The 14,930-nt window shown below is 39.2% G+C and overlaps 1 protein-coding gene across 6 annotated transcripts in view; it reads right to left on the reverse strand.

The window, feature by feature from the left end:
• The window catches only part of THSD7B (thrombospondin type 1 domain containing 7B), a 332,338-nt gene that overhangs the window by 189,865 nt on the left and 127,543 nt on the right, over positions 1–14,930 (reverse strand). For all 6 annotated transcript variants that reach the window (XR_012623747.1, XM_074828561.1, XM_074828560.1 and 3 more), the window contains exon 6: positions 7,200–7,369. Coding sequence is in view for 5 of the 6 variants with exons in the window: in XM_074828561.1 (XP_074684662.1) it covers positions 7,200–7,369 (170 nt within the window). In the remaining variant the exon portion in view is untranslated. The remainder of the gene's footprint in view (positions 1–7,199; positions 7,370–14,930) is intronic.

Raw genomic sequence — 14,930 nt, forward strand, 5'->3', positions numbered from 1 at the left:
TAGAGATTATTAACGGAAACCACAGATCTGGCAAAAATTCAGGGTGGGCTTCCCACCAGCAGTCACATGGCTGAGCAGACCAGAGGTGACAAGTCATTAAGAGTGTCCGGGAGAAACAGTGGAGGCAACAGGATGCCAGTAAAGGCAACGACGGGCAGGAAAAAAGGGATTCTGCAGCATATTTAAACCTTGTTGGCTGTTATCCAGAAAAGCAACCAGATTCTGGAAATCACTGGGGCGGACAGCCAGAGAGGGTGAGAGCAGCCACAAGGAAAACAGGGGAGAAAACCCAAAGGTGGGGATATGATTCACGAAAGCCTCATAAGAGGGTGAACTTTGCCCATCGCTAAGTTTAGTGTTCGTTCAACAGGAAGGAGCACCAAGGAGCAGAAATCCCTTCTGTGAAGGCCACATCACTGCAGGAGTCCTGATACCGTGAGAAAAGCACCATTATGGATGTGTCTACAACACTGGGACATGGTACAGGTGGCCCAAAGCTAAGTTACTGACACACTAAGCTAGTTGGACCCAGAAGGCAGCAGGGCTGCTCCATGCAGAGCTGGCCCAAGTTCACAAGCTTGACTTACCCTGAATGTCTCCTGTTCCAAGAGCAGTCCAGCCACCACTGGCTTCATTATTTCTCCCCAGTGTCCCAGTTTGTGGTGTAGCCTTGTACATACAAATCCTTTTATTTTTTCATCTGACTCAACATTATTGTTTGAACACAATGCATCTCCCTGTCCTCATAACAACAGGACAAAATTACTCAGAACAAACTGTCACTGTTTTGAATAAAATTAATCTAGTTCTAGTGGCAGAAAATAATGACAAAAATACAAATGCAATTAAAATCTTAGCTGTCAAAGATAAAACTGTGAACTAAAACCTAGTATCTCATGTGAGCTGACTGGGCAGCATATTATTTGCTGCATACCAAAGCCAGCTATATAAATAAAAGTATTTATGAAGGGATAAATATTTCATGGTCATATCAGATAGCTTGTTGATAATAACAGGCAAGTTCTTTATAAGGCACCTTTTAGAAGGCACACTTCTTTCACTGTCAAAGTCTTTTTATACACTGTTCTCTTCATTTTACTTTAATTAGTTTCTAGACATGAAAGAACTGAAAATATTACACCTCTAATAGACATTAGGGAAAATGTTTTCTTCCCTAATGGACTCAAACTAAAATTTCTGAAATACACATTTAAACACTACTGTCAAGCACTGCAACGATCTGAATAAAACCATTTCCTCTCTTGCTTCTAAAGGGTTTCCCCCGAAGAAGCCAGCTGTTACATATTTATTTTTCCATTATGTGAGTTGTATCTCATAAATTCTGCTCGGCATTTGGTGAGCTTACAGATCAATAACTCGGCATCCCAGCAATATAAATCTGATGCAGGCTCGCCTGGATATATTTTACACTTCAGAGGTGTATTTCTCATCTTTTCAAGCCAGTTCAGTCATTCCAATGATAAATAACCAGTTTGGGACGAGAGGGATCCTTAGAGGGGTGGTTCTTCCACCTGAGAACATGGTTTCTGTGATTCAGGTCAACTAAGCCTCAGGCTGGAAGCTCCTGTTGCTGTACCACGAGCCAGTCAAACAAAGCTTTTTTCACACCACTGCTGACCATCAGTCCTCTACCCCCCTATGGACCTAGTCAAGTTTTCTCATTACTAATATATTCTAACCTATTCCTTTTCAATTTCATAAACCAGACAAGGACAACAGGATTTAAACATCAAAGTCCCTAAATTTTAATTTCAGTAGAGTAAATCAATCTTCTCATTCCTGCAGATTCACCAGCATAAATCTGAAAAAAAACCACTGTGCATTTAATATAGGGCTCATACTCCACACAAGGTTCATATTCATTCCAGCAGTGCATATCCTACTCCAACTCCTACAAGCAGCTTATCTCCAACAACAGTCTTTTCCCAATAAATATGCAGGATGGTAACAGCCATAAATGACAATAGCCTGCACAACCAACCTTGTCTCCGAAGAGTCAGACCTGGTGGCTCCCAGGACAGCTAGCACCCAAAGGAATTATGGCATGTTCCAACAGCACTGTTCTTGTGAGAAATACCAGTCTAAATTCACTGGTATTTCTCTCTTCCTGAAAGTACTTCCATAGTTTATTGAACAGATGCCACATGTACCAATTTAAAACACTAATCCCCCAGAAGACACACATTGGAAGATCATGATTCAGAGCAGAACAAAGAACTTGAAGGGAAAAAAATGTGGCACCCTCATTAGGAAACAGAGCAATGAAGGCAAAAACATGCATATTTTGGAGCTAAGACAGACAAAAGAGCAGAAAGAAAGGGATAAGAATAAATACAGAATAACACAAGATATGAATGAAAGGTGTCATCAAATTCATCTCTGTGCAACTCCAAGGAGGCATTAATTTCTGGAAAATAAAATATAGTGCCAAAACATCTCTCATATGGGAATTAAGAATAGTCTGAAAAGTTCACTCATCAGATAAGAAAGGATAGGACATTTTTGTGTATCAGAAGTAGGGAGAAAGCTCAACATTTTGTGGAAAACAAGAAAGGATAAAGGCTATAAAATTATCATTTTGAGATTCATATAAGTAGGACTTACATGAAAGCACAGGGGAACACTTTCACTTTCAGACCATTTGAGGATTCTGTCAGTAAAGTGGCTTTATGACAAAAACACATAAGGGAGTACACACAAGGACGAATCAGAAAGTAACCATTAGACCTGAAAAGGTACTTGAGTATTTACTAAGTCTTGAATTGTAAACAGACTAAAGGAGTTTTTGTTGCTACAGCTGGTGACATACAAGTTTATAAAAAAAAAATCTCATAGAAGATGAACCAGGTGGAATCACATCCTAAAAATAAAGCAAAAATGGGTATAGGCTGGTGAACTACAGTGAAATAAGTCAAGAAATTATGTCTACTAACATGTGACACCTCTCAAAGGAACGAGGGGTATAAAAGTAATAAAGATTTCTGTAAGAAATAGTTTTGCAGGGTAACACTAAAAGGTATCCAAGAATAAGAAGGCACAAACATCTCACACACCTGCTACTGAAACCAAGATCAAATAAAAATAAATATATGGAGACAAATATGATGGAGACACTCATTAAGCAAAAAAATTGCAAACAAAACTTTAGAACCTTGTACAGGTATGAGAATTTAATGTGGATTTTCAGGTGGAAAATAACAAAGATTAAGGAGATACGAAACTGCAATGATTTGCTGGTGAGATGGTAATAAGAGATACATTTTATTAGCCAAGTTTACTATGCTAGGTAAACAATAAAGAAGATTCAAGTAAGAAAAGCATTTCGCAAAGGTCTTTTCAGTACTGTAATTAAAACTTAAGCAGACAGGCTCCAAAAAACATTATAAGAAAATTCTGAAAGTGAGAGGTAAATTGGATCTCATTCAAACAAGTAAAAAAGAAAAAACGTCAAGATATATAAGGCACAACTTCTACGAAAGAATGACAGGGCAGGCACATCCCTAGTTAGAAAGCTACAGAAAATATGGAGAGAACAGCATCCCAGTCACTAGGGACAGTAGGTAATTAGTTCAGAGAAGAGACACTTCTGGAGAATTTTATAAGGGATGCCATCCCCCAGACTACTGATCAAGAGTTATAGTCTCTAGATAAATTCAAAAAGCAAAATTTAATTAGAAAACAAAAGGATACTCCCTGGCCTTCGGGAGAGAAGGTAAAAAATTCCTGAGGAAGAAGATTAAATGTAGGAACCTCATATGTTTATTAACTGTTTGAACATAAACACAGACACCATCCCCAGACTCTAAGAAGAATTTTAATTCCCATATTATTGGACTTATTTATTGTGATTGAGAGGTCAGTTGCATTACCAAACAAGGAGATTTCATAAACTGATCATTGCATAATATTCTTCCAGATTTCTACCAAATGTCTTTTTTGTTGGTACACTGGGGATTGTTAGTTAGTGATGTTCACCCAGACTGATTAAAATTTATTGTGGAAAAAATTTAAGGCGGGAAAACACATTTCAGATAACATTTTATAAAACCAACAGTCACAAAAAAGCCAGAAAAGGCCACTTAGAGAAGAAAACATATGTGTCCCATGTTAGCAGTGTCTGGCTTTGAAAATAAGTTGAGATCTGCATTTCTGCTTTATTTAAAAGAGCTTCCATAAAAGTGAACAGATTTACATTAAAAAAGAGGCACAAAGAAGGGTAAACATCACCACATCTACAGTTTGTTCCAGACATGGGATGTCCAGAAACACAGATCAGGAAATATCCAGAGATGAAGGGCAGAAAGGGCAGATCGGAGCTGTACCATGCTCACTTGCACATTCTATGCTACTTTTCGTGCAAAATTTGTTTCCTCCTTAAAAGCAACATCATTTCAAACACGTAGATTTGCTGCTTCCATCTCTACGTATCAAAAGAATAATGATAAACCTGAAGTATTAGATGACAACCTCTCTGTGAAAATTAAGCATTATAAATTTAAATGTGTTAAAAATCAATGAGATACTTAAAGAAAAAACACAAGCATCTGTTTAGAGCTAATTATGTTAAAGTTCAGCCTAAATTAACAGAAGCCTCACAACTGCGTAGAGTGTAGTGGACAGAATAGCTAACGTTAAAAATAGTGCAGTCTCTTAACTTAGATGCCTATACATTGGCTTAACTACATACACAGAAATATGGATATTTGAATGACACAACACTTCACATGTTTCCCAGATGTTCCCTGCCAGCTTCATCTAGATGTAAGAGTCTCAGAACGCAAGAATATTACAAAGGACTTCAAAGATTGAAGACCTTCTGCCTCCAAATACTCATCACCCATGTTAAAATTATGGACTTCCTCCTTAAGACCTAAAAAATATGTAACTTCACTTGGATCAAAACAGAATTTCTTAGTTAGGTCACCTCTTAGGGGGGGAAAAGATGAAATCTCATTAATACATTTCTGAAAGTAATACTTGAGTGAAAGTTTTTCATTTCCAGTATCTTCAAGTTGGAATTTTATAATCAAAATATATAAAGATTTCAGCAGACTTAACCTTCTGAATAACTGATATATAGGGACTCAAGAAAACAAGGGCTCCCTTTCTAAATATACACATTTTAATAAAAGAAGAAATACATGGGAAGACTAAGCAAATGAAAAATGGGAGAGATATCCTTGGGGGATAAAAGAGCTTTGAGCAATATGTATAAATACATCACAGATGGTACCTGTCTCCAACTAGGATTCAAGATATTTTATCCAAGAACGCTGTTAGAGAGACCACAGGACAAAAATCTTCTTTCACATATGTCATTGGGCCTACGTCCAGACACTCATTGGAAGTAACCAGAAGAATAACAACAGTGATAGATGGTAATATCCTATTAGACTCGCTTGTTTGATTCCTGAATGATCCCTTTAAGGACACTCAAGAGGTGAAAGAAAAATTACTGTACTTTTGATGGTAGCAATTAGACTCTATATTTGCTTATACATAGAAGGATTAACTTCCTCATCATCTTCCCATCCCTGAAAAAATGGTACAATAAAATATGAGATGCCCTAGTGATGAATAAAGTATTCTATCGGTTCACATTGCCAGAAAAGAGGTCAGAAAAGACATCATTCCTTATTTATTCAAAGAACAAAAATTGATCAGCTAGTAAATGAGACACACTGAATATTACTGGATAGGGAGAAATAATAGGGAAAGCTTTCCCTCTTTCTGTTTACTGTCACTATTCTGACAGTAGATGGGGTTCTCACTGTCTAAGGACTACTGCAAATCCGCACCACTGCCTTGGAACGGCAGTAATAATTTATATCTTGTACAACTGCTCTGCACGTTTGTTTTTTTCAGTTGCCTATATGAACTTATGGTTTTTTTAACACAAAAGGTTAGAACTGTAAAAACAAGGAAGAGGTATGCCCGTGGTTTTTTTTGTTGAGGGGAGGTCTTGCAATTTTTAAATTGAACTTGGAACAAGGGAAAAACCTGCAGGTGATCACACACTGGATATATAGCATCAATTCTGTAACGAATAATGTTGGTGTAAGGGTTTCAGATGCACTCCTCTAATCTTCTTGATTAATTCACAATACTGAAAAAGAATGAAAAAGTGTGAATGAAGTCAGTTAAAGCTTGCTGCTCACCAACTTGCCATACAGTGGCTGCATGGATTACAGAAGCGGTCAGGACGAAGACAGTCAAGAAATATTACACACCTCCCATCAACAGCACTTTTCTTACTTTGAAAGTCATGTGCATCACACACTTGTGCAGAACAGAGCAGGGTTTGTGTTGGGAGAGCAAGGTAGCACCAGATGTATGGCAGAGGTGAAGCAGCAACTATGCATGGACTGAGTAGAGAATAAAACAGGTCTGGTTTTCTATAATCTCAGAGTCTTTGTGGGATGCTAGGACACACTGGGTGTCCAGAAAACATTTGATTTGCCTTTGTAAGTAAATAAATCTAAGATATGATATTGTGTTCTTATTATCTCACATCTCTGCTCAAAAACATATTCTGCAAGAGCACTACATAGAGTAAATAAAACAGTCTAAGATGAATTATTCATCATGCATCTGTATCCACTCATTATTCTTCTAAAAAGAAATATAACTCACTTCCAGAGTCCAAAAACTGTCTGTCTGCTCAGAAGTTGTGACAATATTATTTTTGCTTTCCCCTTCAAATCACAAGAAAGATTGTGTATCAATCTGAAGCAGAGGCTAAAGCATACCCAGAATGGAGTGTGACATCTTTTTTTATACTCTAAACCAGGACTAAAACCACAGATAAATGTATTCAGCTACCAAAGGGCTGGGCTACCTGATATATGAGAGAAGAAGAAAACTCAACTCCAAGAAAAATTTAGCTCCTTCGTCCTTTGAAATCCACCCACACAAGTAACCTACAGAACTGGCAGCAATTCACCCCAGAAAGTTGTGGCTCCTGGCAGTTGCTCAGGATGCTGAGGACCATGCCCTCCTGCTCCCTCTGATGCTGAGTAACACCTCCCTGTGGAAGCACGGCTACGACGAGGGCATCAGCTAGCTGAAGCCTACTAATGATTACATGTTATTTACTTTTTTCTACACCACCATTCCCCCCATTTCTCTTACTCAGATCTACTTGGGCCAGATACTTCAGAATGACCCTTGGCACGTACCTTCCTTCAGTCGGTGCATCCCAAGTTCCACGGTGATTTGGACACAGTAGACCTCCCGGGTTTGTATGCCACCTCCACAAAGATCTACGTGCTTTTGGTAGCGAGGGTCCTCCTGGTCAAGGAGAAGAGACACTTGGCAAGCTTTCCATTCAGAAGTCCTCCATGCAAACCTTTGGAAACGAGAACAGGTAAAACAAGAGTTTTTGAAAGGTTATGGGTGAGAGAGTGGTACTTTATTAGATGACAAAATACAATTGTTTTAACCTTTACAGCAGCACTTCCCTATCCAAAACAGGGAACGTTTTGAAACATTTTGAATGCTAAATTTACAAGCGTTAAGTATTTGCTATTTGTCTGGAGTACTTGTGTAAAACTTTTCACACAGCACTAATCTCCAAAGCATTCTGAAACACTAAATCATCCTGACAACACCTTTGAGCAGGGTGCAAAAAAAGAAGGAATGAATATTAAGAGGTGCGATTAAGTGCAAAAACTAGTTTTCAAACATGTGGCTCCAACCACTAAACCACCTCTCTCTGCCAAGAGCTGAAAGCCTCACTCTGAAATGCACTGAATAGCTAAAACCCTACATACATCAATGGAGCTCCAAGCACCAGGCAGCTTTTCTACAGGAGACAGTTTTATAAACACTTAGGGTACTACCAGTTTCTTCAAGGGATTGGCTCAAGTAACTTAGTTCTCTCATTTCACTTTCCAGAAGTTGTGATACACAGCAAGCTCTAGGTAAAAATACTTTCATTCTATATTCTGTTCACACCTAAAAAGCATTAATGGTTTTCAAGAAAGGATAACATTCTTGGGCACAGATAGGCAAATGCTGTACAACCATCATTGCTATGTACCAGCTTATATGCCAGGAAGAACTTATTAAAACTATAGGGAAAACAGTATTGTGTATCAGTGTAAAACAGAAGTTATTTCGCTATAGTGTCTAAAAATGTAGAGCATATTTCTAATACAACAGTTTTCACAGGCATAATTCATTTTGATTCACAGGTCACGGTATCAGCAGAGTAAATAAGAGCCCAAAGTCTTTCTTAGCTTCCTGAACGCAAATCTTAGGCAATATTGTTTTTATAACCAATCTGTTCACACTTCTGCTGCTTTATTCTTTTGCTCCTCTAAATTTCATAGTTTACTTTTTCCACACAATCTTTGGCTTTTGTGTAATGTAAACTATGTAATTTCCTTCCTTTATTCTCAGGACAAATGTTCTCTCCTCTTAAAACAGATCCATGGTTGTTAAAACTATGTATGGTTGTTAATCTGCTGACTGATCACTGTATACTCAAGCACAATGGGGTGCCTCTGGAGAAAAAGCCTTCCATGTTGTAATTCTCCATAGCCAGTATCTGTTTCTGACTTCAGCTGTGGCAAGGAAACACGCATCTCAAAATTATACAAAAAATAAATACATTAGTTTGCCTGAGCACATATCACTGTTCTCTTAACCTCTTATGTTGTAAATATGGCCATAAGAATGATTTCTAGCCACAGAGCATTTATGAATTTTCTAACATACTCATGGAAAACATTTGTGAATACTGCCAATTACTTTTAATTTACAGGTACTTTTCAGATGAGCTGTTGTGCTCTCTTAAATAATATACAGTTACCACGTGAAAATTTGGATATACTCACAGAGTTTATTACCAACAGAGAAAACAATTAAGAATAGACTTTTCACATGACAAGCATAAAATACTTGAACTCCCACAACATGTAAAGCACAGCTATGATTTTTTTTTTTCTAGTAGTTCCTTTGGGGAATTCCTAATCACATTTCTTGGACCTGCAGTGTTAAATGCAACCTTCCTCTTATCATAAAGGCAATGAAAAGTGCTCTTCATCAAACACCAGGTGAAGAGGATTCCTCCTCCACACCTCTTCAGGACATTGTGCTCTTCAGGTCTACACTTTCAAAACCAGAAGCTTAAATATAGAACACACATCTTTCCACAGCCATGGAAATAGTTGTTTTAGGGAAGTATTTCTTAAAGCAATAACTGGCTAAAGAAAAAATGATTATCAATATCTGGCTTAGATAGTCAGCTGTGAACACTGGATGCTAAAGACTCATTTCCAGAGCTGTGAGCACCTGTTTCTCCTATTCAGCATGAGCTGTGGGAGTTAACACCTACGAAAATTAGGCCATCAGTGATTAAAATTATGCAAAATAACTAAATCTGAGCTCAGAGATAATTAAACTTTATCTGTCCCTGAATCTAAAAAAAAAAAAAAAATCCCTTTAGATATTTTCACAGAGTAACTGGATACTGTGCTACACCGCAGAGCAGTCTTTAATGAACAGCTATCGGGTGCTCCAGCCAGTGCCCGCTCTGCTGTGAGCAGCTTAAAGCCTCAGCTCCATCAGCCCACCTTGCTTTTTCCCAGCCAGACATACCCTCAGCTGCCCAGAGTTTTCCGGTAACAAATCCTGACCCCCAAGCATTAGTTGTTTAAAAGGTACCCATTTTCAGGGCTATTAACAAGTCCACTACACCAGAAACACATCCAAGGGATTGCTCTCCCACTGAGGGGGAAAACTAAGGTAAGACCTCTCCAGATGGACACAGTGACCTCAGACAGCTTTGGCAGACATTGCAGGGTTTTAAGCAGCGTGGCTGACACTTGGTATTAGTTTGCCCATCTATGGGCTGCACTAAAGACAATGAGAATTAACATTACTTAACAAAAAGAAACTGACTGCGTAATCTCTATTTATATTTAATCAGAAGCTTGTTAATAGCCATTAGCAAATAAAAACGAGATTACTGGCTGGCAAATATTTGGGGTTTTTTGTAACTTTGGCAACCTCAAACCAGTACTTGCAAATTATTAGCAATATCTATAGTGGGTTTGCCACATGACTGTAATTTTTCCAATTGAACAAGGATGACCAAAGTCACCAATGCCACTAGGGACATTTTGTTGTTAGAGCAGACTGTACCAGAAACGCAGTGTACCAGGGTTAAGCTAAGGGGCCAATACCATCCAGCCACCCCATTCACCATCCCCAGAGGGTGCAGAGTGTTATAACTCAGGAAGTGAAAGGGACATTATACGTTTGGATCAAAATTGGTCAGCTGCAGTGTACTCTTGTGATCCTTACACCAAAACCTGTCAGTGACAACAATTTCAAATGTCAATAGATTCAACATCTCATTTTAACTCCTACCAATATCTATAGACTGATGCAAAGTCAGTATAGTTGCAGTCATAGCTGTGATCCATGTTTATCTACAGACCTCTTACTATAGCTGAAAAAGTCTCAGCCTTTCCCTTTGGCTTCCCAATAGGCTTGTTTCAGTTTTTGACAATACTGTCTGTGTTACAGGAGCTCTAGGTACTTCAAAGATTGACAGACCCCATTGCTGATGGTTATTCAGCTAGATAACATCCAAATGTGGAACTCCAGAATGCACAGATATATCAGCTTGCTTAAGAAAATTGGCAAGCAAAAACTGCTAGTTTAGAACCAATAAAGTGTGTGCTTAAGGTATCTAGGAGGGAACTTGGCTGATAAAGCTGGACAGCTTTTCACATCATAAGCAGCACTCTGAATTTCCCTGCTAAACAGTCAGTTGAGGAAGCAGAAGGGCAGGTCCTGCAGGTTTCTGTTAAGATCAAGGCAAAGCATGCTCTTGCACAGTGACACCCAACCGCGGCCGCATAAGAAGTGTCCAGCATGGAGCTGGAGAACCAAAGCTTCACCACGGATGGTTCCTGATCCGAGGGGAGGCAACAATGCTGCCCAGCTGAATGGAGGTCGTTGCTGCACACCCGAGACCGGTGAATGTCAAAGGGCTGAGGAGTAGTGTTGCTACTAGTCCCAAAGCGTAACTCCAGCAGCCTACCAGCACGGTTCACTGCATTTCCTTTCAAGTCTTCACACTAACACCTTCACACTAATGCCTTATCTTTAATTGGGACACATAACAGGCCTCATTTAGAAAGTGATATCATCACACCTGTATCTCAGCAGTAACTGCAAGCCTTTTGAAAAAATCAGGTCTTAAAACTTTCCCATTTTCCATCATTTAACTTCTGAAAAGCTTTGAATTTCCAACAAAGCAAAGAGGGGTTTTTTTCTAGATCCCTGTCTTGTAACATAGCAACCACAACCAAAATGAAAGATTTAAAGACATAATCATAATTCTGGAAAATCTATCTATCCCCAGTGAACATGAAAGCTACACATCAAGGATAAAAATGATATAATACATTGTTTTAAAACTGATGACTCAGTGACAGGTATGCAACAAACAAGTGCTCAATATCTTTCCGATTTATAGTAACCTCTTGGTTTCTTTAGTCTACAGGACTTATGCTCTTAGTGCTTACACAAGTTTTATACCCGTATATACCCATTCACTTTAATTGAACTATCCCAAATTTATATCACAATAAAAGAAAGTTGAATCACCTCCTATGTATTTAAGCTTTTTAAGCACTTAATCTAATCCCGTCAGAACAAATAACCAAAAGTAAAACAAAGCACAAAGCTCTGGAGTCCTACATGCAGTTAAAGTGTTTTATTTTCTTGCATTTAAACTATTGATTAAAGAAGTTATTGTAAACTTCAGCCATAAAATTAAAAGGCCTTCCCATTTAACAGCAAATTTACACTAATTGCCAGGTACCTGTGATGGGACCTTTAACTTGTAGCCTTGCCATGGACACAGAGATAATACTTAACAGAGCAGTTCTGAAGCTGAAGTTTTTTTTTTTTCCCCTCTGGATCCTTTTAGGAGGCTGGAATATAACTTCACCCATCTCCCCCCACCGACTACAACTCTGCAAGTGCTACCTCTTGAGCTGCTGCTTTTCTAGGTTGGTGGATGTAGTCTGCAACATGTACCCTCATTCAGTCATGTGTGGCAACTGAGGCACGGACTCTCCATTGAAGTGCAGAAGGAAAATCCTTTATTATTAAAATGGTACATGATTAGGCTCTCGCTGTGCTCTTGCTACCTCAGCTCTTACTTCATGATAAGCAAATAAGCAGCTAGATGGTCATCAACACTCTTATCCCACAAACAGTTCCATACCACACAGGCAGTCCCAGTGCTGCCACTTTCTCCACCACACTAGCACAGCCTGATACCTCTCTTCAAAGGCCTCTTTCTCCTCCAAAGCTTGCTGCTTCTCCGGGCCGGCACAGAGTAGAACTGGCACTTCTCTAAGCCAGCACAGGACAGAGCTCCTGCCTGACTCACCAACCAGAGTTCTCTCAAGCAGAGCTCTCCACCTTTGCCGAGCTCCCTGGCTGAGCTGACCAGCTGATGTCAATTTGGCTCTTAAGTATTGAATCTCCCACAGCTGTGCAGGGCTGACAGGCCAATGCCAACTTGCCTCTTAATCATTTATCAGTAACACCTGATTTAACTCTTAACATATTGAATCTCCCACAGCTGCGCAGAGCTGACACTCCCACAGTCATGGAGTCTTCTCTGTCCCTGCATTAAAAAACTGCCTCTAGACAATCCCCTTTCTTCTACTGCTCAGAGACTTGCGCTCTTTCTGCTCTATGTCCTCACCATTTTCTTTGCTGTGCCTGGAGCATGCTTTGGAAAATTCTTGCCCAAAGAATAAAGCTAAAGGAAAGGCTACTTGTCTTAAAAATCAAAAAGAAAATAAAAAAGGAACTGAGAAAGTAAATAGGACTCTCACCTTAAAAGATTTTAAAACTAATCTGATTAGGCAAACACAAGCCAGAAAGAAAGAATGAACAGTTTGTGTTGAGACCAGACAAATGAAGAAGAAAGCCTTTTATTTCTGCTACTGAATCCCCTTAAATTCATCATCTTCTTGTAATGGGAAGAAAGAAAAGATAACTGTTTGGTAAGCCTCAGTAAAGCCATAGATGAGGTGGCACATATTTAAGGGGAAAAAAAGCATAATCTTTCTAGGTATTACACTGCAAAGAGAATATGCTCAAATAAGGAGAATAGAAGCATCAAAGACTTCTTAGATTATTTCATAGGGATTAGCAGTACATCCCTCTATGGCTGAAAGCTACTGCTTTACAGTCTGAAGTACTTCCAGTATCTCGGTCACCAATTCCTAAAGACCAACACCAAATCACCAGGCTGTAAACTGTAACATGGACCGATAACATCCTTTACCAGCTGCTGACACATAAATAATGTACTTTAATTAGTTTGATTTCTGTTCATTAATACAAAATTCTGGCCCCACAGTCTTCCGTCCAGAGGACCCACAGCACATACTTCAACATTATAGCTTTTCATTCATGCTTGCTTCTGCAGTCCTGAATGGCCAAATCAAAGTCTACTAACCAGGCGCTACTGTAAAATTCTCAACACTACACGGTGTGAGGTCATAGGCCACCTCCTGCATTTTGAGATATTACAACCCTAGAAATAACAATTAGCTAAATACCTGAGATTTTTTTTTTTTTGCGCAATATTTTTAGCTCTATTAGCCTGCAAGTCTAATGTTATTTTTCTGGGCCAGCTCATTAGGCAGTTTATCCTAGCTCACACAGATACTTTGCTGGAGGTGTCGCCTGAAGGACTGAAGGTGTACAGGTATGCCAGGATGGGGAAGGCTTAAGTGTTCATAAGCTCATGAAAACCTGAGCGTAGCAGCAATATACCAAAAGAACAACAGGTTTCCTTCTAGAGTGGTACTGAAAATTATCAGTGTTATGCAGGTTCTTCTCACCTTTTGGGCTCTCCTGGCTCTACATCAAGCCCCTACAATCGTTTGCACTTTAATACAGTGCAATGTCAAAAAGTGGAAGTGAGAAACTAGGGCAGACATATGTCTGTTCACTCCCTGATTAACCTCCAGCCAGTCTATCCCAATCAGGTGTCACCTGCACCCACGCTCCTATACAAAATCAGCAAGACAATGTGTTAATCTGTTGTCTTTGAAATTGATGTGCGTTTGGGCAGAGCAAAAATCGCTCTGTAAGAGCCTTTTCATAGGATGTAATCAAGCAACAGAATATTTTTTTTTATACTTCCTCTCTTCTGCTAGCAGGGCGCATAAAAATGATCAGCATTTGATTTTGAATGAACCCAACGATATAGAGACACTTTTACAGGTTATGCCTTCCTAAGAAATCTACCTTGCCAAGGCTTTATCAAAGGTTTTGGCAGTATCTGGCAAAGCCCCAAAAACTCGTGACTTGAGCACTGAATAGACCTCTTATTAAACACACTCATTCACAAAATGGCAGATTTGTCTGCATGCACATAAGATTTTATCAATCTTGAAGCATTTTACAGTCAACCTCAGAACATGTCACATGAAAAATTAAGCAATATTTTATTTTCTTTGCAAAGCAAACTAGCAATTCCCCTATGCTAGCCTGGCCAAGCATAACAGCATGGATTTGCAGACCAGAAAGGCGAGATCCTCACTTTCTGCCAGAACAAAGATTGCCATAAACCAAGCAAGCACTCAGGGACTGCAAAGCTTCCCATTTCAAGAAGTACCCAGAGGGAAGATGAGTAGGGTCCAAGCTATTACCTCTGATCAGTTCCCATTTTCCTCCAGCAAGACTGGGATTTTTTTATAGGGAGATGAAGACGAATCGTTAAATCTTATGTAAAAATTACAATTTCAAAGCCAATAAAAGCACAGCCATGGAGACCTGCCCAGTCTCTGCGCAGCTGAGGAAATTCTCCGAAACAGCAATCAGTATGAAAGCCCCTTCAGAGAACAAGAGTATCTGCT

The sequence above is a fragment of the Strix aluco genome, chromosome 6 (assembly GCF_031877795.1).
Source record: "Strix aluco isolate bStrAlu1 chromosome 6, bStrAlu1.hap1, whole genome shotgun sequence".
Taxonomy (NCBI): Eukaryota; Metazoa; Chordata; class Aves; order Strigiformes; family Strigidae; genus Strix; species Strix aluco.